The 23,023-nt window shown below is 56.0% G+C and overlaps 2 protein-coding genes across 3 annotated transcripts; one reads left to right on the top strand and one right to left on the bottom strand.

Annotated features, from left to right (window-relative positions):
* Positions 1-2,939: 2,939 nt before the first annotated feature.
* On the bottom strand, positions 2,940-8,220 carry PTX4 (pentraxin 4). The gene is made up of 3 exons (XM_079121013.1): positions 6,615-8,220; positions 5,223-5,889; positions 2,940-4,401 (listed from the first exon to the last, which is right to left on the bottom strand). The coding sequence occupies exons 1-3, from the start codon at positions 6,753-6,755 to the stop codon at positions 3,761-3,763; spliced, it is 1,449 nt and encodes a 482-aa protein (XP_078977139.1). The 5' UTR covers positions 6,756-8,220; the 3' UTR covers positions 2,940-3,760.
* A 135-nt stretch (positions 8,221-8,355) lies between these two features.
* On the top strand, positions 8,356-22,478 carry TELO2 (telomere maintenance 2; the record flags this gene model as incomplete). Of its 2 annotated transcripts, XM_079121011.1 has the most annotated exons (21): positions 8,356-8,852; positions 9,622-9,899; positions 10,883-10,951; positions 11,190-11,337; positions 13,075-13,177; positions 15,051-15,119; positions 15,291-15,432; positions 15,509-15,645; positions 16,261-16,340; positions 16,491-16,592; positions 16,917-17,005; positions 17,158-17,255; positions 17,487-17,603; positions 17,743-17,814; positions 18,832-19,023; positions 19,440-19,531; positions 20,060-20,159; positions 20,467-20,531; positions 20,739-20,854; positions 21,077-21,164; positions 22,349-22,478. In XM_079121011.1, exons 1-21 carry the CDS (start codon positions 8,518-8,520, stop codon positions 22,356-22,358), a joined length of 2,502 nt encoding a protein of 833 aa, XP_078977137.1. In that variant the 5' UTR covers positions 8,356-8,517. The 2 variants fall into 2 exon arrangements, with proteins under 2 accessions (XP_078977137.1, XP_078977138.1); XM_079121012.1 differs by lacking the exon at positions 21,077-21,164 and having other exon boundaries at positions 8,357-8,852; positions 22,349-22,452.
* Positions 22,479-23,023: the final 545 nt, after the last annotated feature.

The raw sequence follows: 23,023 nt of genomic DNA on the forward strand, positions 1-23,023 counted from the left end.
TATTGGTCTTCCAATTTTTTTTAGTTTTGATATTTTTCCTAATCAAAAGATTTTAAAAGTTCTTTTGAGTCCCCAAGGCTGAGAAGATAATAGCACATCTCCTTCCCCAATATAATTCAAAATAAAACAGAACCTAAACCCAGAAGAAGAGGAAGTCCAACAGGGTTTTGAATTTTCCCCATGATTACTGTTTTGTTTCTTAGTATCGGGACTGAACCCACTGAGCCACACCCCACCCTTTTTTATTTCATTTTTGAGACAGGATCTCATTAAGTTGTTGAGGCTGTCCTCAAACTTGTGATCCTCCTACCTCAGCTGCCCGAGTTACCGGGATGACAGGCATGCACTGCTTGCTGATTGTTCTACAGTGCTTTTTGTGAAATATCAACAATTTTCTTTCTTTCTTCCCCCACCCCTGGGATTGAACCCAGGGGCATTTAACCACTGAACTACATCCCCAGCCATTTTTATTTTTTAATTTTGAGACGGTCTCACTCAGTTGCTTAGGTCTTTGTTAAATTGCTAAGGTTGTCCTTGAACTTGGGATCCTTCTGTTTCAGCCCCCAAGCTGCTGGAATTATAAGCCTGTGCCATGGCGCCCAGCTCCCCATCTGCCACATGACTACATAGTAGGAGTGCAGTGAGTTGCCCATTCAGCTGAGTTCATGGGCTTAGGTCTTGTTGGGTGAATAAGGTTTGGGGGAAGGGTGTGGGTAGGCAGAAGAGCTAAGCAGAATGATGGCATGGACAAGGTGGGTCACTGGAGGCGGGCAGGAAGAGAACAGTTCCCAGGGTGCAGGGTAGTACCAGGGGGGATAGACCATCTCTGTGGAGGGTGGCGTTGTTTCCCAAAGACAGTCCCTGCTGGGAACTGAACCTAGGACCTTGCAGGGTGAGTGCTCTGCCACTGAGCTATACCCCCAGCCCTCAACTTGTCATCTCAGGGACAACTGTCTGTGTCAGAGAACAGATGGGCTGGGCTGAGATTGTGGCTTGGTGATAGAGCACTTGCCTTGCATGTGTGAGGCACTGGGTTCGATTCTCAGTGCCACATATAAATAAATTTAAAAAAGGTTACATGTATGATTACATGAATGGTGTGAATCTACATTGTGTACAACCAGAGAAATAAAAAGTTGTACTCCATTTGTTTATAATAAAGTGCAAAAAATTAACTTTTTTAAAATAAAGGTCCATCAAAAACCAAAAAAATATTTTAAAAAAAGAATGAAAAAAGCTGGATTTGTAGCTCAGTGGTCGAGTCTTGCCTAGTATGTGTGATGCACTGGGTTCGAGTCTCAACACATTTAAATAAAATAAAGGCCCACTGACAACTAAAAAAAGATGTTTTTAAAAAAGAAAGAAAACAGATGGGCTGGGGGGATGGGTGTGGGAGGAAATGAACGGTCCATAGCTCTTTGTTGGAACGGACTCCCTGGAGCCACCTGGGGTCATCTTGTTTTCCTTACCCAGGATGGAACAGACTTAGGTTAAAGGAAGAAGCTGGTGGCATTAGAGGAGGATGTGGTTTATGCCTGAAAGTGCACACATGACTTTATGGCTGACCCCGGTAGGAATGGTGAGTCATGCTGGATATGTGTTCAGACTGCCTGGCTCCTGGTCTGCCTGGCTCCTAAACCAGACTGGCTTCCCAAGTCTGCCTACTCCAAATCCCCAGCAGTCCCTGGGCTCCTACCTCGCTGGCTGCACACTGCCTCTGACCCTAACTGACCCCAACTCCAAACCCTTGCTCCAGTGTCTTGACCAGCTGGAGCGCCCCCCATAAGCATACCAAACACGTTTGCTCACAGTGACACGCACCTCTGCTGAGTGCCCAAAGCTCCACAGTCTGTGGACTCAGACCAAACGCTGCTGTGACTACAGTGACGTCTGGTTCTTCAGGGCACCGTAAGCACCTGAAAGATGGGGAGAGGGTGGAGCAAGAGCCCCAGAGATTGTCAGCTGCAGCAAGAAGGTGTGTGAGGAGGAGGGCTCTCGGCAAGATGCAGGGGTGCACACCTGTGGTCCAGCACTTGGGTGCCTGAAGTGGGGGGGTCACTTGAGCCCCACTGACCAGGCTGGCTCCCATCTAAAAACTAATAGAGAAGGTGGGCTTTTTTGAGTTTGACTGTCCTGGAGAAGCAGAAGCCAGTGATTCAGGGGAGTGTCATATGGGCACCCACGGGGGTTTCCAGTATGAAAATAACCTCCCTGACCTTGACTCATGAACAGCAGTGGTGGGGGAGGCCAGAAGTGCAGGGTCCACTGGGATTGGAGAGGTGCTGGTAAGACTGTGGGGCTAATTTAGGGTGCTGTCCCCACCAGAAGAGCTGAGCAAGATTGTGCCTGCTGGCTAACTGCCTTCTCATGGGTAAAGATGGCTAGAAGCTGCCTGAGGCCTCTACAAAACTGAAATTAAATTACCACACATGAGGCACGGGTCAGAGGGCCTTGGTCCTCCATGGTTCTTCCAGGCCTGGGCATGGGCCTTCTCTAATCTCTCTAATCTGCTTTTGCACTTTGAAAATGGAAGGGCATGGTGGTGCACACCTGTAACCCCAGTGATTCTGAAGGCTGAAGCAGGAGGATTGCAAGTTCAAAGCCAGCCTCAACAACTTAGCAAGGCCTGTCCTAAAATAAGATAGAACAAAAGAGCCAGGATGTAGTTTAGTAGTATAGCATCCCTAGTACCTCCCCACTCCTACTCTATCCCCCCACAAAAAAAATAAAGGAAAAGGAAAAAAATGTCTAGATGAATTTACCATATGACATTCACTCTTGGGTACCTATCCAAGATAAACTAGATCACGTCCACTCAAGGCTGGGGTGTGGCTCGGTGGCAGAGTGCTTGCCTGCCATGCACAAGGTCAAACCCCAGTACCACAAAAGAAAAGAAGTTCAATCAAAGATGTGTAGGAGAATGCACACCGCAACTTTACTCACAGTAACTAAAAACTGGAAGCAACCTACAGGCCCGTGGGCTGGGGAATGATGGACAAAACATGGTTTGTCCACACCATTAGGTAGCCCTCAGCCATCACATGCCTTTTGAGTCCACCTACAGGAGGTGTTCAGGACAGCCAAATCCACCCAGAGGATGCAGAGGAAGGTCACCAGTGCTGGGGCAGGCGTGGTCACTGTAGGGGAAGGGCTAGGCAGGCAACTGAAAACACTCTAGAACTAGGTTGTGCTGATGATTGTATAGGTCAGTACTCTTGCTAAAAGTCTTCAAACTGTACACTTAAAATGGGTATACTTTATAATGTGAAAATTAGACCTCATAAAGTTGACGAAACAGCATTGCTGGTCCATTCTCAACGTCATCAGCCATCAAGAATAACAGTACAGGACTGACCACTTGATGTCGAGGGACCCCCAGCTCCTGTGGAGGGGCTGTGGTTTTGAGGACCAGGAAGCACACACTTAGGCCTTTCCATGAGGATGCTGGAATAGCCTTCACCCACGGGAACCTTTCTCAAGTGACCCTGAGAGGTGGAAGTGACGTTGCAGATGTTGTCTCAACGAAGGGGAGTCCCCCAGAAACAGGACTTAAATCTACTAGTGTTTTATCACTTCAAGGCCACCGAGTGTGACCTGAGGCTTTAAAGGCCCAGCACAGTAGAACTCCACAGCCATGGGAAGAGGCAGCTTTGTTCCCCATCCACCCCACGCCACCCCATGCAGGAACACCCTGGACAGTGCCCAGGGTGGGATGTGTGCATGGAGGCTTGCATGACCACAGTCCCTGCAGGGCGTGGCCTCAGGGACAGTGCTCCAAGCAGGTACAGTTGGCCCTCTGCACAAGCCCACCTACCCACGAGGCGTTGGCCAGGGTCAGGATGGCACCAGTCGGGAGCTCCTTCCCAGTGGCGAGGTTTGCAACCTCCCCAGGGACCAGTGCTCGGTCCCAGATGGCCAAGCCAGACATGCTCCCCACGAAGGCCTCAGAGCTGTCAAACCCTCCACCAACACTGTCTTGCTCCTGGCCCAGCACAAGGGACCCTCCAGGAGGGATCTCATAGCCCTCCCTGAAGCGGGAGCCAGTGGCCACTAGCCTGCGGTCCACATAGAGCCAGTACTTGCCCTGGACGGATGTCCAGATTACACAAATGTGGTGCCACCAGCCATCCAGCAGCAGCTGAAGAGGGAGCTCCCTGAAGGCCGGGTCTCCAATCACAAAATGGAGGGACCCGGGGGCCAGTGAGCCTCGGCCGTGCAGTACCAGCTTGTTGTCATTCTCTTCGGTGGCGTAGGACAGGAGGGTGCCCAGGCGGCCAGAGGATATGCGGACCCAGCTGCAGAAGGACAGAGCTCGTAGGGCCGTGAGGAAGCTGGGGTTGAGGAAGACCACGTTCTCAGGGGAGGCATCCGGGAACGTGAACACAGGACCCAGGCTGCAAACTAGAAACAGCGAGGTGGGGTCAGTCCTGCAGCAGGAGCCCCCCAAATGTTCTGGCCTGTGGGCGGGCCCGTGGCACCCAGCAGCCGCACTTCCAGGAGCACCAGCTCGTGCTGGGAAGGCAGAGGGGTCCTCTGGCACTGTCTTGCTTGTCCTCAGGATGTGCCCACCCGCAGGGAGGAGCCAAGAATGAGGGTAGCCTTTCCAGGGATCGTCCGTCCTGGGGTAAGCCTGAGCTGTCTCCTAAGAAGGGGAGTAGATAACCCTCAGCACCAGGGAACCTCGGTCGGCTGCTTGACAATTCGCCACAGATGTAGTGTCTTTAAACAGCCCAGGTGTACTATTTTGTGTTTCTGGAGGCTGGAAGCCTGACTCAGGTCTTAAGAGCTCAAAACGGAGTGTCTCAGGGCTAGCTCCTTCTGAGGGAGATACCTTCTCCTGCCCTTCCCAGCTGCTAGAGGCACTGGCTGTCCTTCCTGTCTTCAGAGTGTGTCCCTCCAACCCATCTCTGTCCTCATGTCCCCTTCTCTGGTGCTGAGCCTCCCACCTCCCTCTCTGAGTCCTGTGGCTAAGCAGAGCCATCAGTAATCCAGGATCTAACCAGTTCTGCAAGAGGTGCTTCTGCCACATGAGGAACAGGGGTCCAACCTGCTGGGGACCCACAGACAGGAGATCACCTGGATGAGGAGCAGTGTGTGTGGAGTGTGAAGCCAGTGTCCTCTTCTCAAGGGGAGAAAGCTTGTGGTGGCAGGGGTGCTGTGGGCTCAGGAGGAGCTACAAGGAAGCCTGGAAGCATGTGGAGGGGTTAGACCCGTGCACTTACCTTCTTCTGGTACTTGAGGAGGGTCCCTTGGGACTGTAGCAGGCCCACCAGGTTCCCAATGGCTGCTTGGGGCTGGGAGCTTCTGTGTCCCCTGGAGATGGGCAGTGAAGTCCTGGGGGGGACTCCTATGTTTGGGTGAAGGAGTGAGCACCTGCCTGTCCCTCAGCAGCATCAGTGGGCCTGGCTGCACAGGCTGAGCTGGAGTTGGGGCCGGGGTCAACCCTGGGGCTGCAGTGCCAAGGTTGGCCATCTGTAATTGTCCTTCAAGAACAGCCAGCCTGGCACCCTGGCTGTGAACCTGGTGTGTCAGGTGGACCAGCGCATCCTGCAGGGCCCGTGTGTCCAGGGCCAGGCCTGAGATGACATCCCTCTGCGCCTTCTGCTCCTTCCCTGCCTGTACCCACTGCCTGTTTTTCTCACTCAGGGCCAGGTTCAAGGCCTGCAGTCGCATGTCCACCTTCCGGCTTTGGCGCTGGGTCTTCCGTACCCAGGTCTTCAGGTGGGCCAGGTCCCCCTGGATGGTGGCCTGTGACCTGCTGACGGTCAGAGCCACAGCCTGGCTCTCCTCTGCTAGGCTTTGGAACCGGGCATCCATGTCTTGGGACACATTGTAGTTGCTGGCAATGCCCTGTAGGTGTGTTAAGGTCACCTCTTGGAACCTCCGGAACTGTAAAGAGGACACAGCAGTTATAGAGCAGGGGCTGGGAGGGGGACAGGGACAGGGCCTATGTGCTCACACCACCTAAGAACCTACTGTGTGCTGGCTCATGGTCAGCACTGCATAGTGACCCTGGTCATGACACTAGGAGATGCAGGCATGGGGCCAAGCTCAGAGGGGTGACAAAGCCTAGGCCCCACAGCAGCATGGTGGGGAGTCTGGGTTTCTGTATGGTCTCTCGTCCTCCCCAACATCCCATGCTCTGAATGGCAGGGCCAGTTGCTTCAGTTGCAGGCAGGATGGGCTGGGCTGCATGTGTGCTTGACTGAGCTCAAAGCTGAGACCTGTGGGGCTGGGGCACTGTCTACAGACACCATGCAGGAGTCTGGGGGCCGTGCATGCCCTCACGGCGCCCACACCCAGTGGTTGTGCCCAGCCCCGTTCGTTCCCCAGACCCCTCCAGCTGTGCTCCTCAGGCCTTCCGGAGCCCCTGTCCAGACTCCTGTTCCCTGCCAACCACACATCACCCCGCTCATCTTCAGAGGAGAGACCAGCAAACGTTTTCTTGGTTTTTAGTTGGAGGATAGGGCATTGCTAGCTGCTAGCAAGAACCACAACTGCATGGAGTGTCCGCCCAGTGCTGTCAGCTTACAGCTCATGCCTGCCACTACAGTTGTTTAACATCCACCCTTTATTTGTTGCCAATTTTGAAAATCCAAAAGCGGTATACCTACCTGCTCTTCTAGCCTACGGAGCCTCTCAAAAAACGGTTTTCTTTGCCCTGCTGGTCCAGCTTCCTGCAGTGAAGCCCCGTGTAGATACATGGGCACCAAAACAAGGAGGAAAGACAGGGTCCTCCTCCCTGGTGAACCCATGCTGGGAGATAAGGGGCTCCAATGGTCTCTGCAGGATGCAGAAGGTGGCCTCGGCCCCAGTGTCTGTCTCGGCCCCCACTCCTCCTGGCTCTCCAGTTGAGTGGTTTTCCTTCTGTGGACCTGGCTGGGGGTCAGGCACTTCCTGTCATCTTAAGGAAAGGCATCTGCCTTCAGGCCTACAGGCTCTGTGGGTTCCAGGTTTCCAGGGAAACAAGCTTAAAACAGATGCAAATGGCTTCTTTGGAAAGTCACTTAACTGGGCAAGGCTTTGTCTTGTGAGCTCGGAGGTGGGCGAGCACTGATGGTTTTAGCAGAAGCACATGGACTCCTGTTCCCACCAAGAAGTCAAAGGACAGGGAACCCAACAGTGGCCTGAAGTCCCTGGATCCAGTTCTGTGTTGGTGCTAGCATCCCAGTCCTGAACAGTCACATCCTGTGAGGCCCTCTCTCCCTTGGAAAGGGGACTGAAATGTGATTGGCCATCACCTTATTTTCCCCTTAGGATTGGGTAATTTTAATTTTTATGTATTTATTGTCTGATTGTTTTTTCTTTTATGGTACAGGGATTTGAACCTATGGGCAGTCTACCACTGAGCTACATCATCAGTTCTTTTGAGACTCAATCTTGCTAAGTTGCCAGGTCCTCCTACCTCTGCCTCCCAAGTTGCTGGGATCATAGGGGAACATGGTGGTGCGCAGCTTGATTGTTTTTATTTTTTCCTGAGACAGCGTCTCACCATGCTGCCAAGCCTGGTTAAAGCAAAGCTCCTGTCTCAGTTGCCCAAATATCTACATTTCTTTTTTCCTTTTTTTTTTTTTTTTTTGTATCAGGGATTGAATCAAGGTTGCTTAACCTCTGAGCCACACCCTCAGTCCTTTTTATATTTCGAGTTGGGGTCCCACTAAGTTGTTTAGGGCCTTGATAAATTGCTGAGGTTGACTTTGAACTTACAAGACCCTGTCTCAAAATAAAAAATATAAAGGGCTGGGGATGTGGCTCAGTGGTTAAGCGCCCCTGCGTTCAATCCCTGTCCAAGAAGGATGCTTGCATATTTGTTGAATGATTTTTCCCAACATTCACCTCTGCTGAACTATCACCCCTTCCCACCCACTCTCCAGGGAGGTCACTTGAACATTCTTTTTATCAGTCCTGGGGATGTACCCAGGGGTTCACGCGCTCTAGGCAAACACTCTACTACTGCAGTACCACTTTGCCTCAAGGGGGTGCTCCATGCTACGCTCGCTGTCCAGCAGGGTGGCCACCTTCTCCCTCGACACGAGGCTAATGCGCCTTTGGAACCGAACCTGATGCTTCATTTTGCTGGTTTACCCAGCACCCCGCCCAGCGGCTACCAGATCCCTCCACCCGCCTCCCGTGCGTGCCGCCTGCAGTCACTGGCGTCTAATCTCTCCTCCGATCCCGGGCCTCCTTGTTCAACTGCAGCGGAGCTGGGCTACCAACGACAGCAGGACACCGCGGGAGCGCAGGCGCAAGCTACGGTCACGTGCCCGCCGTGCCCCAGCCGCCGCAGGATCGCATCCGCCTCCCTCGACCGGCCCCGCCCTGCCGCGCAGGCGCGCTCGCGGCGGCGCCGGCTACCTTTGCAGATTCACGGTACCAGACTGGAACCGGTGCGGGGGCTTCGAAGGCCGCGACCACTTCGCGCGCGGGGACCGGAGCTCGCGGCCGCCCGCCGGTTGAGGTCGGGTGGCCGGTGCGCTCAGGGATCCCGCTCCCTGCGGACGCCCGGCTACCGGCAGCATGGAGCCCGCGCGCTCTGCTGTCGGACTCAGCGTCCGGGAAGCTGTGCACACCCTTCAGTCTTCAGAGGACGGCGACCGCGTCCTCTCCGTCTTGGGGTCCCTGCGGCGCTATCTGCGCGGAGCAGCCGAGCCCGCGCTGCCCGACGAGCAGGAGGAGTTCGCCGCCAAGCACTTCGCCACCGTGCTGCGCTGTCTGGTCGGCAGGCTGAGCCCGCGTTGGCTGCAGCTGTCGCCCGGCGGTCGGCTGGAGCAGCTATGGGGCAGCTTCTTCCTGGAGGGCCCTGCTGACCAGGCCTTCCTGGTGCTGATGGAGGCCATCGAGGGCACTGCCGGGTGAGCGGGCTGGGGACTTGTGCGGCTGCCTGTGACCTGGAAGCACAGAAGAGCCCTGGGAATTGCGAACTGCAGGGTTCATCCTGGAAGGTGCCAGGGAGAGAACAGAACCTGTGCCCTGCCGAACCCTTGGAAGCTGATAGTGGTTGTGTTCTCTGCGATGGGGAGGACCTGCTCAAGAAGGTCCTCGGCCACGCAGGACGGGAGGACAGGAGGAGGGGTGTTCACATCACAACAGGCAGTTAGCATTGCTGCTCCAAAGCTCCAGTCCTGTAGTGAGGCTTCCTGGGCACAGTGTCAGCTCTCAGCGCCTCTTAGGACATTTGCAGGTTTTCCAGGGAAGCACAGCCTATCTGACACGTGCCTGCCATGGACCGCCAGCCCCAGGCAGTTCCCAGGTTCAGCATCAGATCACACACCAGTCCTTGTGAGGACTCTGAGGAGTCTTTGAGAAGCTGGGCTTTTAGAGGTTGCTGTGATTAAAGGCACTCACCATGTGAAAATCCATGTAGAGCAAGGGAGGACGTAGCAGCATCTGGGTGATTCCAAGATGGGTCTGCTGCACAGGACCCAGCTGCAATGGGCCCAGCTGCACTCACCCCACTGGTGACCAGTTATTCAGGACTGGAGTACAAAGCATTTTCTTTCAGCTTATGAGTTAGGACAAAATGCTAATGGAGCTGTTGGGACGACCTAAGGGGGACTGTGGGGATTCCCTTGACCAAGAGGAGGCTTAGGAGCTCTGCCCAATACACCTGTCCTTGTTCAGTCCTAGCTTCCATCTGATGAAGATGGCACAGCTGCTGTCCAGGTTTCTGAGTGAGGGCAGGATGGCGGCCCTGATGGAGGAGCAGTGCCGGCCACAGACGAAGCCTGGCTTCCCCCTACTCCAGGAGACACTGCTCAGCAAGGTGGTGAGCTTACCTGACCACCTGGGTAACCGTCTGCACCAGGACAACCTGGCTCAGTTCTTCCCCCAGAACTACTTCCCTCTGCTGGGTGAGGAGGCTGTGCGGGTGCTGCAGGCAGTGGTGGACTCTCTCAGAGGTGGGTGCTGTTCCTCCCTGACCCTCTTTTCCAGTTGTTATCTCCTCCCTCCCCATCCAGTGAGTCTCATGGCCTCTGGAGTCTTCAGGTTGGACAGGCTGGTCATGTGACATTCCTGTTTAGACAGGAGTGACCCATACACAGATGTTTCATCCTTTTGACTTTTGATCTTGGGAGGTGGGTCTGGCCCTGGTTCCTTTAGTTCTTGATTAGACACTGGATCGTCAGTGTGGGGCCTGCTCACTCCCTGCCTGTCACTTAGCTAAGCAGGAATGTCCCTTGAGGTGTGTTGTGCTGCATAAGGGTCTACTTCCCCTGCCAACTTGGGTTAGTCTCATGTGCCTTTGGTGATGGCATTTTGGGCTCCCACACTGTTGAGATGGCAACGAGAAAGAGCTTGAGGGTCTTTGGGTCTGGAGGCAGGTGCTGCTGGTGGACTTGGAGGCCTTTGCATGTTGGGTGGGGCACTGTGGGAACTGACCATTGCTTGCAGAGCAGTAGGTGTAACCCTGCATGCTATTTGAGGTTGGCTCTGCCTCTTCTGGGGCATCACACACATGGCTTCCACAGTTTCAAGAGCAAGGAGGAGTCTGGGGGCAGTGTAAGTTCCATGGGTCAGGGCCCTGTAAGGCAAGGCCAGTGGGCGGACTGGCTGGAGATTTTGCCTCTTCCTGCAGTGTGGCCCCTTCCTTATTCCTGTTGTGGGCTCACTCAGGCCTGAGCGTCATCTCAGATTAGCTTCTTTAACTCTGACTGCCTTACTTAATCTGCTTGTGGTGCTGAGTCCCACTGTGGTGCTGAGTCCCACTGTGGTTTACCGTCCTTCCATGTGCTCAGGCCCAACACCCCAAGATCCCCCATAACCTGCACCCTGTGGGACTCAGAGTCCAGGAGGAAGCTGGTGCCCTCAAGTCTCTGCAGGTCTGTCCACCTGGTCAGGTATCGTGTGTGTTGTTCCTTGACCTCCTTGCTTTCTCTCCCAGGTGGCCTGCACTGCTCTGTCTCCTTTGTGTCTCGAGTCCTGGGGAAAGTGTGCATCCAGGGGAGACACAGTGAGTATGTCCTGCTTTGTGGGGCGCAGCACCTGCTTCCCCCATTTGGCCTCCCAGAATCACTCTAAGTGCCCCCAGCAGCAGTGGGAGCTGGTCCCCTTGCTAGCCCTGGGTCCGCAGAGGTTGGTTCTGAGGCTTAGGTGTGCTGGCTGGTGAGCCTGTGGGGCTGTGCACACTGGGCCCATGGTCCCCTGGCTAAGGGCAGCTCCTGAGGCTCAGGACCTCTCTGTCTCCTCAGAGGAGATCCTGGGCAGGTTGGTGCCCCAGCTGACAGCACTCACCCAGGGCAGCTGCCTGTGGCAGCGGGTCTGCTGGCGCCTAGTGGAGCAAGTGCCGGACGGGGCCATGGAGGCTGTGCTTGCAGGGTTGGTGGAGGACGCTCCAGGGTAAGCAGTGAAGCACTCTTTCTGGTCATTGCTTCTCTGGGGGTGAAGAGTGGACTCTGGCAGCTATCATTTCCTTTGCTGCTTTTCCTAGGTGCCCTGCTGTGGCCAGCTGTCCCTGGTGGTGCTCACTGGGTATGGTGGCTGGTCCTGCCTTAGCATTGCTGGTTTAGGCTGGCCACTGGTTGTGCAACTGCACAGGCCAATGGTGTCCACCTTCATCATTGCCAGTGGAGCCTCCACACATGTCCACGGCTTGTTACAGAAGGTCTCCAGCCTGGTGGGTTCCCCAGGTCCACACACTGGGGGACCATGACCTCTGCTGAGGCGGCAGTTCTTTGCAGAAGTAGGATCCTGCTTTTTTCTAATGCAAACAGTGTAGAGGTTCTTCAGAGTTCTGTTGGACAGAAGGATGTGGGAAGCAGCCCTCAGAGGGCTGGAGGCCCTGCCACTATGTGCGTGGTCCTTCCGTCACAGTGTTGCCTGCGATTCAGCTCATCTCCTTCTGCCTCACCCCTGGCGTGGCGACTCACTCTCCCCTGCATGTGGCTTTGCACTCTGGGTGTCAGCTCCGATGTGGGTGTGGCGATGCCCTTTTGCTCCTTCCCCATGTGCGTGTTGGGGTGCATCTGTGGGCAGCACTTCTGGAAGCAGCCTTGCTGGGCCGTAGGGTATTCACACACCTTGCCTTCACCTGCCTCCTGACGCGTCTCTCCCACCTCGGTGTGGGCTTTGTGTCTGGGTATGTGTGGACTCCTTACCTGCCGCCTCCTCCTGTCCTCATGTTGGGTTCCTGGTGTGTGTTGTAGAGGTTTCCCTGCAGGTGCTGGGCGTGGCTGGTGCAGGTGCACTGCTGCTGTTGCAGACACTTCAGTGGGGGTGTTGCTCAGTGTTTGGAACCTTCTCTGGCATCTGGCTTGTCTCCGGCTAAACACCCTTTTGCATCAGTTTGCAAGTTTTATTTTTTTTATGTCCCCCAACCCTGGCTTCTTTTTCTTTCCAGCTTTTGTGTCTGTATTTGGAATTTTATGTGATGAGTGAGGGAGAAATCCAGCCTATCTCTCCATGCTTGCTGGGGGCTTGTCACGCTCTCACTTGCTGAAGGAAGCAGAGTCCCGTATTGCAGATCTGGGGCCTGCAGACTACTGTTCTTGGGCTAAATCTGGCTTACCTGGTGTTTTTTTTTTTTTTTTTTTTTTTTTTTTTACCTGGTGTTTTTTGTAAATAAAATTTCACTGGCACCCAATGTGGTGTTGTGTGCCTGTAATCCCAGCTACTTGGGAGGCTGAGGCAGGAGGATCTCACATGCACTAAAGTTTTATTGGCATGCATTTATGCTAATTCATGTATATATTTGCTTATGACTGCTTTCAGTCACAACTGCTCTGTTGAGTAATTGGCAGAGAGACTGGCCTGTCATTCTAAAGCATGTGCCTTCTGGCCCTGTGCAGCAAAGGCTTTCTGCACTGCTCTAGATGAAGCATCCACCCTGGACCTGGCAGAGCAGGGAGGAACTTCCTCCCTTGTTGACCTTCTTAGCTCAGGAGCGGGACCCGGCTCTGCATGGGTTTCCGCATTCAGGCCTGGGAGAAGGAGGTTAAGGACCCATCGAGGTTACCCAAAGACCACAGCATGCAAGTGGCAGGGCCAGGCTGTTGGTACTTTGGAGGGTGTGCTTTCCCTGCCTGCCACCCACCTCCTAGGCACTCATGACGGGCCCCTTTTGACCTTGCCTTGTAGGCCTGAGGTCCTCTCGCGACTACTGGGGAACCTGGTGGTGAAGAATAAGAAAGCCCAGTTTGTGATGACCCGGAAGCTTCTGTTCTTGCAGTACCGGTGCACGGTGAGAGTGCAGGGCAGGGCATGGACTGAAGGCCACCCTTGGTTACAGGAAGAATCACTATTATAAGTGGGGGGTAACTCAGTGGAATAATGTGTACTCAGTATGCACAAAGCCCTGGATTTGATCCCCAGCCACAAAAAAGAAAACAGAAAGGTAGAGCAGTTACCTGGGAAATGTCAGCGCAGTGGTGGCACCGCTCTGCTTTGCTGTGGGGCTGTGCTGTGGTGACACAGAGTGAGCCCAAGGGCGTTGGTACATCAGGACTTGGTGACTGGGTGCAGCTGTCCCCATGGCCTGGAGCACAGGCTCTGACTTGAGGGCTGCGGTGGTCAGGCAAGGGTGAGCAAGAGCAGGCAGCTGGACCTGAGGAGGGGCCAGCAGTGCAGTGACACCCACTGTGCGTGCCCAGCTCTGTCCCGAGTGCTGAACTTCCAGTTGTGGACAGAAGAGCCATAGTCCCTCCTCGAGGAGCTCATGGTATAGGCAGGGTATAGGTGCTACCCACGTTAAGCCATGACGTGTAATTCATGGCACGGCACGTTTGGCACCAAGGGACCCAGGAAGCAGTCTCAGTGCTGCAAGGGTCTGCAGAAACCTCTCTGAGGAGATCCGGCAGGCACAGAGCCATGGTTCTGAGAGAGAGCTGGCCAGGAGGACTACGTGGCTGGCCTCTGAACACTGGTCTCAGCTAGTTGGCTAATGTGGGCCCCATGCTCCAGAGAGCAGGAGGTGAGGCAAGGGCAGGCTGCATCAGGTTGGAGTGGGCAGCTGGGGCATCTAAGCAGAGACGACCAGATGTGACTGTGTTACCAAGACTCACCCTAGCTCCTGTGCAGAGAAGGACAGGTGTGGGCACCAGAGTGGAGGTGCAGCCAGCTTGCTTGGGTGCATGGGGGTGAAGCAGGCAGGAGTCCTCAGAGCTCTAAGGATCAGGATACCTGGCAGCCGTGAATCCTGGCTTCATGCCCTTAGTGTGGTTCAGAGGAACCAGTGGACAGTGCAGTCCAGGTGAGCAAAGAGCCAGAGGTGGCCCCCAATCCCTGTCTTGTACGGTATTTGAGGCCCCGAGAATATAACCAACCAATAGGATAAATCACAAGTACTGGCGTGAATGTCTGGCAGTGATTCCTGGGTGATAGGGCTGTTGAACTAAAAGTCAGTAGCAAAAGAGAATAACAGTTGTACAGCATAGTGCTAAATAAAGTAACCCAAGCACCAAACAACAAAAATGATGGAACCACCAGGCGTGGTGGTGCACGCCTGTAATCCTAGCTCCTCGGGAGGCCAAGTCAGGAGGATCACAAGTTCAAAGCCAGCCTGGCTGACTTAGTGAGGCCCTGTCGCAAAATAAAAAGTAAAGCACTAGGGGTGTTGTTCAGCAATAGAGCTTCCGAAAGGGAGGAAGCCAGGGAAACTAAAGAGAAAGCTGAACAGCAGAGCAGCAAGTGCTGAAGTGGGAGGTGCACCTGAGCTGAGCAGAAGGAACCGGGAGGTCCGAAATGCAGCAGCTGGATGGCAATTGGTTTTCAAACACTGATGAGATGGAAAATCTCCTTAGAAAACTGTGTGCCCAAGCTGACGAGTGCTGGGCTGCGGGTATGGCTCAGCAGGAGAGCACTTCCCTGGCGTGCATGAAGCCCTGGGTTTGGGCTCCAGCACTGGTGGCAGGAGAGAACAAAAAACAAACTGACAAATGCAGAAGCGGAGTGTGCCCTGAGGAGCACACTGGGAGGTGGAGGGTGGCACTTGCCACCCCTGCCCTCAGCCCAGACCCAGTTCTCAGCCTGGACTCCTGGGCACAACCACCCTCACTCTCAGGCACCCCATGCAGGTGGGCAGCCTCTGCCAGATTAAGGATGCCACTCTTTTGTAGACACGCATGCTGCAGAGCCTGCTGGGGTATCTAGCCATGGACAACCAGCGGCGTCCACTCCTGATACAGGTGAGCACTGCCTGCCTCTGACCCTGTGGTGTCACCAAGAGAATGGAAGGCTGGGGGTCCCAGCTTTGCTCCTGCTGGAGTCCTTGGGGTGGCCGTGGACACCACCACCACATGGTCCTGAGCCATGGCAGAGCTGCTGCCTGACCAGGCTGGCGCCCTGCTGCCTGCCAGGTACTGCGGGAGCTGCTGGAGACGTGGGGCAGCAGAAGCGCTGTCCGACACACGCCCCTGGCACAGCAGCGCTACATCAGCATGGCGGTGCTCATCTGCTTGGCACACCTTGGGGAGCCAGAGCTGCAGAACAGTCGGGAAGGTGAGCAGGTGGCGAGGGCACACCCCTGCCCCAGGCACCATGAGAACCCCTCAGGATGCATTTCTGGTGCTTTCAGAGTTGCTGGCCAGCATGATGGCAGGTGTGAAGTGCCGCCTGGACAGCAGCCTACCTGCCGTGCGCCGTCTAGGCATGATCGTGGCTGAGGTCATCAGTGCCCGGATCCACCCTGAGGGGCCTCCACTGAGATTCCAGGTGAACAGGCTCCAGATCTCTCTGTTACTCCAGCCTGTAAGCACTTCCCCTCCTGGGGCCCAGGCTTGCGGAGTGTCCCACGTTGGCTAGGCTGAGGGCTGAGGCCTGGGTGTGGCAGGCGTCGCCTCAGCTCCTGGGATCACAGGCTCAGGGCTGAACACAGGACAGGTTCCCTGGATGAGGATTCCAGCAAGGTTGGGGTGAGGGGAGCCGTTGCCCTGGGGCTGGTCTGCCATGGACAGGCAGAGCAGGGAGTAACCTCTCTGCTGCCTGGTGTGAGTGCCGCGTGTGTGGCCAGCATGCTTCCCTGACTGCTGGGCCCTGCCTGGCCTCTCTGCAGACATCCCTCCCTGGGACATCTTTAGGGGTGTCAGCCTAAAGAAGCCCTAGCTCCTTCAGGAGGAAGTGACTGTAGCCTCAGTACACCCTGTGCCTTGAGCTGAGGAGCTCAAGGTGGACACTTGGAATTTGCTCTACAAAAGGTGACTAACCAAGGCCAGGTTGCTAAATGGGATCTAGACGGCCCGAGTGAGGCCTGGCTCCAACTGTGTCTGACCGCAGCGAAGCGGTGCCTGCAGCCTGGTGGATGTTACTGACTCTGGATGTTACTTACAGTATGAGGATGACGAACTGAGCCGTGAGATGCTGGCCTTGGCTCCCCCCCGGCCTGCTGGAGACAGCTCCTTGGAGGCTGGGTGAGGGTCTTCGCCTCCCCTGTCCCCACCCCGTGTGTGCACGCCTTGTCATTCTGGATTCCAGTCACAGGACAGAAGTTGGGAAGCCATGGGTGGAGGTGTTGGGAGTGTCCGTGGGCGACCCCAAGTGCCTGTTCCTCCTGCTTCCAGGGGCTCATCACTGGACCCAGGTGTGGCAGAGACCCCTGCAGAGATCGTAGAGGGTAGTGTGCCTGCAGCTGGACTGCAGGGCTCTGACTCGGAGCTGGACAGGTAGGGCTGGCTTCTATGGCTGAGGGATGGCACTGTGGTGGCACAGCAGAGGTGGCTGTGCAGGTTGTCGACACAGTAGGGGTGCACACTGAGGGGCACTGTAGTCCCCACCTCTCTCACCTCCTTTCAGTCTGCAGCACGTCTGTGGGCTCTGTGGTACTATGGCCTTCACCTCTTGGCCTTCCCCACAGCTCTGGGCACTTGGGAGTGAATTTAAGCATTTTCAGGACTTGCCCTTGAGGAGGGGTACACAAGGGGCACCCGAGTCCGAGTTTCCTCTCACTGGAGATGGGCAGTTACAGGGCCTGTTTTGTCTCATCACAGTGACGATGAGTTCGTCCCCTATGATATGTCAGGGGACAAAGAGCTGAAGAGCAGCAAGGCACCTCAGTACGTGCGGGACTGCATGGAAGGTGAGCTTTGGTGGGGTCACACTGCAGGTCTCGCCCCACAGCTGTTTCCTCTGAGGGGCACTTAGCCCATCCTGACACGCTGGGTCCATGGACTGGCTGCCCTTGTTCAGGGCCAGGGCTGAGGCTGACCGAGGCCTCTGTGTTCTGTACAGCACTGACCACATTTGAGGGTCAGGATATGGAGCGCTGGGAGGCTGCCCTGCAGGCCTTGGAGGGCCTAATCCACAGGAACCCTGAGGCCACACGGGAGGTGAGCAAAAGGGGGAGTCAGGGCAAAGGGGGAAGGTTGGTAAGTGCTCTGGTGGCAGGTCCCCTGTGAAGGCGGCAGCTCTTGTGCCAGCTGCATCCTGGGTCACGGAGGGTGGGGGCATCTTGCTGGCTGCTGTGTATCTCGGGAGACCTGGAACATCTGCTGAGTGTGCGGCAGGCGGGTGGCCCAGCTTTTAGCTGTTGCAGCATGCTGACTTGCTGCCCTCGGCAGGTGAGTGTGGAGCTGGCCAAGGTGCTGCTGCACTTGGAGGAGAGGACCTGTGTGGCCGGATTTGAGAAGCTGCGCCAGAGAGCCCTTGTGGCTGTCACAGTCACAGACCCGGCCAGGGTAGGTCCCAGTGCAGGCGGCCCCAGCTGGCGCAGGTGCAGGGGGAGCGCCCTGACAGCCCTCTGTGCCAGGTTGGGTGTGGTGCCTAGAGGGATACCCGGTGGCCTGGCCCTCAGTGGCCTCTCTCTCCATGGCTTAGGTTGCTGAGCACCTGACCTCACAGTTCTATGCCCTGAACTACAGCCTCCGGCAGCGCATGGACATCCTGGACGTAAGTGCCCCTGGACCCCTCTCCCTGTGGTCAGGCCCAAGCCACCCTAATGTGGGGAGGCCAAAACCTACGTAAATTTGAGTGTAGCCAGGTGTGCAGGTTCACCAGTACAGGGATCAGGGGCTCTAGCAGCTGAGTTCTTTTGTTTTATACAACAGAATTCACCACTTAAAGATAAACAAGCAGCTCAGGAGGCTGAGGTAGGAGGATCGCAAGTTCAAAGCCAGCCTTAGCAAAAGCAAGGTGCTAAGCAACTCATGAGACCCTGTCTCTAAATAAAATACCAAATAGGGGATGTGGCTTAGTGGTCGAGCGCTCCTGAGTTCAATCCCCTGTACCAAAAAAGGAGAAAAAGAAAACAAAATGTGGCCTCCCCATGACTGAATATTATCCAGCTATGAAAAAGAATTAACCTGATGCAGGCGACACCAGGGAGAAGCTCAACACCTGTTAAGCCATTCACGGAGAACTGCATGTGGCAGGACTGCCAGGAACAGGTGGCCTCAGAGCAGGGCTGGGTGCTTAGTGAGGAGCGTGGTCTCTCAGCACCATAGAACAGCTAAGAGAACATCATGAAGGCAGTGTGGGCCATCACCCTGGCCGTGCCCCTTCCACTTCCTGCTGAGTCTGCGCCTGCTATGAGCGTGCGTGGATCAGCAGCAGCAGCAGCAGCAGGACTGCCTTCCCAAGACTGCTGTGCTTGCTGAGCATGCTTTTGGGCCCTTCCATGTGTCGCACGTATCCGTGCTTCCTATGCCTTCCCATAGGCTTCCTTCCAGGAGGAGTGGTTCTGTGTGAAGGGCGGGGAGCCTCAGGGGGAGATGGCAAGGCTGGCTCAGGTGTGCTCCACCTTCCTGCCTGCCCTCCTTGCGAAGCATGACAGATCCACGGGTACTTGGAGATGCCTCTCTGTGGCCTCCAGAACACCTGCTTCCTCACAGACTCAGGGCTCTGGGGGCTTGTCTGAGATGTCCTTCCCTGAACCACAGCACTCCCCTGGTTGCTCCTCTCCCGTAGGTCCTGACTCTGGCTGCCCAGGAGCTGTCCCGGCCAGGGCGCCTTGGGAGGTCTCCCCAACACAGCTCCCTGGGCCCTGGCACCCAGTGCTCACCAGCACTGACTCCCTCTCAGTCTGGCAGTGCCATGGCTCCTGACTGGAGGGTGGTGGTGGAAAATCGGATCAGAAGCAAGACCCGGCGCTTTTCCAAGGTCAGTTAGGACTCTGGTCAGGTCCTTGTGTGGGCACTCTGGTTGGTGGGATAAGCCCTGTCTGTGCCAAGGGTGGCAGGATTCTAGGGTGAGAATGGCACAAATGCTAGTGGTCCTTGGAGTGAGTTTGTGGTACGGATTGAGGCTGGTCAGACTAGTAGATTTAACACTTGAATACAAATGCAGAAGTGAGAAAGCATCCCCAGGGGTTCTCACCCAGGGTTGGCTTTGCCTTCCCTGGGATGTCTGGCAAGGAGTTGTCCTGGGGTAGTGGGGTGGAGGCCAGGAAGGCTACTCACATCCCACAGTGCCCAAGGACTGCCACACCATGAGCCCATCAAGCTCTGAATGTACTGTTCAGGGGATTGGGACCAGGCACCCCATGTAGGGTAGGGTGCTGTGCTTGTGTTTGGTAGGGCGCTCCCCGGCAGGAACCAGCAGGTGGCCCCAATGAATTCGCCTCGGTGGCTGGCTGCTTCTTTTTCCCCCTCATTCAGCACTTTGACAGGTAAGTGGCTTTCTAGAGCCTGGACACACTGGGTGCAGAAAGCATCACAGCATGGGGTCTGAGGTGGGGCTCTGGGCAGGAATGTGTTGTTTTTAAGCTTAAATCAATGTGGAGTTTTCTGGAAGGTTCCCTTTGCCATTGAGCTTTGTGGTGTGTCAGTCACCACTGTTCCCACTCCTGGCCTGGGTTGTGGAGGGACTGGTAGCACCCTGCAAGCTGGCCACACCCTACCTGCCACTTGCTCATCTTTTCCTGCCTTGGCCAGAGCTGGGCTCCCACCCACTGGCAGGTGTGGGTCCTCAGGCCAGAATGGAGAAGGTATGCTCTCACTGAGGGCCCAGCTTATGTGCTGGGCATCTGGAAGCACCTTTTCCACGGCTCTGCTGGTGTCACAGGGTGTCGGGTAGTGACTGGAGGAAGAGGGCTCTGTGGAGCTTCTGGGCCCAGGCTCTCCCTCTGTAGCCCTGGCGGGTAGAGAGCCAGCCTTGAGATCCCAGGGCTATGCCACTACTTGATTCTGTATTGCAGGCCTCTGGTGACCTTCGACCTTTTGGGAGATGACCAGTTGGTTCTCGGGAGACTGACCCATACCTTGGGGGCCTTGATGTACCTGGCGGTCAACACCACAGTGAGTTGGAAAATGGGAACTGCAGGTCCTGCCCCATCTTGTCTGCCGCTGCAGAGTGTGGGCATCACCTGTGCTCACAGGATGGCCTGAGCTCCGTATGGCCTGTCCTACCTGCGTGTGGGGGAGTGATGGCCAGGGTCCTGGGTTGGACCACTGCATACCTGGAGCACATTCTTCCCTTACCATGGCCCTGAGAACAGGCCTATGTGAAGCTGCACAGGGGCATCAGATGTGTGCCCTTTGGGTGTGGGGTAAGGGGAGCGGCATCCTGAATGAAGATGGTACCCCCGTTTCTGTTGGTCTTCAGGTGGCTGTACCCATGGGTAAAGCCCTGCTGGAATTTGTGTGGGCCCTTCGCTTCCATGTGGACACGTGAGTGGGTTGAGGGCTGTGGGCACGGGGTCTCCATGGCAGCATGGCCTGGGCTGTGTAGTGGGAGGTAACCTGAGCTGGGGCCAGTGCACTTTGTTGCAGATTGGTCTGCTGGACTCAGAAGTGTCCCTACGGTCCTGGCAGTGCCATTTTGGGGCTCTGGCCACAAAGTTGCACCTTACCCTTCTCTACCTTTTTGCTTGGTAGCTATGTGCGCCAGGGCCTGCTGTCTGCAGTCTCCTCTGTCCTCCTCAGCGTACCTGCAGAGCGACTACTAGAGGACCTGCCAGACGAGCTGCTGGAAGCCAGATCCTGGCTGGCAGGTGAGTAGCCCAGGCTGCAGCAGCCAGGAGGGCAGGGTGAGGCTGGAGCACGTGTCCAGGCTGGAGCAACCCAGCTGAGTGGGCATCTGAGTGGGCATGTCCCTCCTTGTTGTGCTGAGAAGTGTGGTGACCCCAGCGTGGGACACAGGGGTGAGGGGACAGCCATGGCTGTGGTTGCTTTGGGGACTCTGCAGAGGTTCCTGAGAGAAGGTGCTCTCACAGGGGAGTCTGTTACTTCACGAGAGTCCCAGATCCAAAAAGGTTGTCAGGTAGCGGAGCGCGAGCTGGGAGCCTGCACCCAGGTTCACAGGTGCGCGTCTGCCAAGCGTCGTCCCTTCCTCCCAGCTCCAGACACTGACACCTCCCAGGTTCTCGAGCTGGACCAATGGACAGGCCCTCACAGCTGTCCTGGAGCCGCATGGGTAGAGCGTCCAGACCCAGGGGCTCTGGGACGTCTTTTCCTTTCCATCTGACCCCAGCATGGGTAGAGTGTCCAGACCCAGGGGCTCTGGGACATCTTTTCCTTTCCATCTGACCCCAGCGCGGGGTCCAGCTGAGGCTCCCACGTGACTTGCAGCTGCCGTGCCTCTTGGGCGCCCAGCTGGGCTCAGGCCTGGGTGTCCTCTTGCTGAAGCCATTTGGCTTGTGGAAGGCCCCACTCTTTAGGCCCCACACTGCACAGCTTGTCAGGTATCTGGGCCAGGCAGAGTCCTTCTTTACATGCTGCAGGCTCCACGTGGGGGTCTCTGGGCAGGGTCCTTGGTGGAAGGCTGCCTTCCATGGTGATGGCAAGGACTTTATTGGTATCTCTTCCATCCCAGCTGTGGGCTTCTCCCCTGCCCAGCTCCTGCCATGGCGCAGTCCTGGTTTGAATGAGCATTGTCCATGAGAAGTAGAGCAGATGAACCACCGGGTGCCAGGAAGAGCAAGGAGCAGGGTTGATGGCCGTGGGGAGGGTTGGCCCTCTCCTTACTCCTCCCTGGCACCTGGTTTCGGGGTACCAAGTCACATGAGCATGTCTTGCCATCAGAGCTTGTGTCTCAAGAGAAGCAGGGGGCTTTATCTCCCTTGAAGGGGAGTGAGGGATGCCCAGAGCCCCTGCCTCCAATGTTCCTTGTCTCCCCTTGGCCCTTGGGAGAGTCCCAGGCTCCTACATAGGCCCTGACCCTCCTTTCTGTGTGTGTGTGTCAGTCTTGGTGGGGTGGAGGCACCAGCTCTGCCTCCTCACATGCAGTCTGAAAGAACTGCAGGGGCTCAGGGCTCATCTCCTCAGGCTGCTTTTAACCCAGGTTGGTGCTCGGGATGTGGGGCTTTGTGACGAGACTGTGGCCTGGACCCCTCCCTCCCTGTGGAAGTGTCTCCCATCACCTGCCCTGGTTCCCAGTCTGGTGGAGGGGCATGGTAGAGAGCCCTGTGCCAGCGTGTGAGGTGGGCTGTCAGGGAGGAACGACTGGCCTGCGAGGCACTTGTTTTCTGTGTGCTCTCACCTGGCAGACGTAGCTGAGAAGGACGTGGACGAGGACTGCAGGGTGCTGGCTGTGAGAGCACTGCTGCTTCTGGAGCGACTCAGAGACAGACTCCTGCCCCTTCCTTCTTAGTCCCAGCTGGACCCTGGACATTCCTGCTTGGTAGGAGGAAGGCCTCAAGGAGCAGAGCCCCAGTAACATCTGGACTTACAGCATGGCCAGGTCTGGAGGGCCATCCAGTCCTGGTGTGTGCATCCAGGAAGGCTGGCCACCCCACCCCTGCTGCTGTTCATAGCCTAGCAAGGCTGGGTGTTCAGCTAAAAGAATGAGGGCCTCACCCTGGCCCCTACAGGCAGAGCAACCCAAGTGCTGGCCTACAGCTCCCAGTGGGCCCTGTGGTCAGGGAACGCCAGGAGCAGGAAAGGAGGCCACTGCTCAGAGCCCAGCAGCAAAGCAGGGTTGACCCTTTGGGCCCTGTGGCTCAGTGCTGTCCCAGGAGAATAAATAGGGCAGTAGGTGTTACCAGTCTTCCTTTGTGGTTTTCAGTGAGCAGGGACTTCAGTTCCTAGAGGACTGTGAGGGGCAGCCTTGAAAATGGGTACATTGTGAGGCAAGGAAGGGCAGAAGGGGCCTAGGCCTCTGAGAAAGTAGCCTTTATTAGAGTCGTAGGGGTGTCAGCATCTGGTGGTGGCTGTGACTGTCA

Source organism: Sciurus vulgaris (assembly GCF_902686455.1).
Source record: "Sciurus vulgaris genome assembly, chromosome: 18".
Classification (NCBI taxonomy): domain Eukaryota; kingdom Metazoa; phylum Chordata; class Mammalia; order Rodentia; family Sciuridae; genus Sciurus; species Sciurus vulgaris.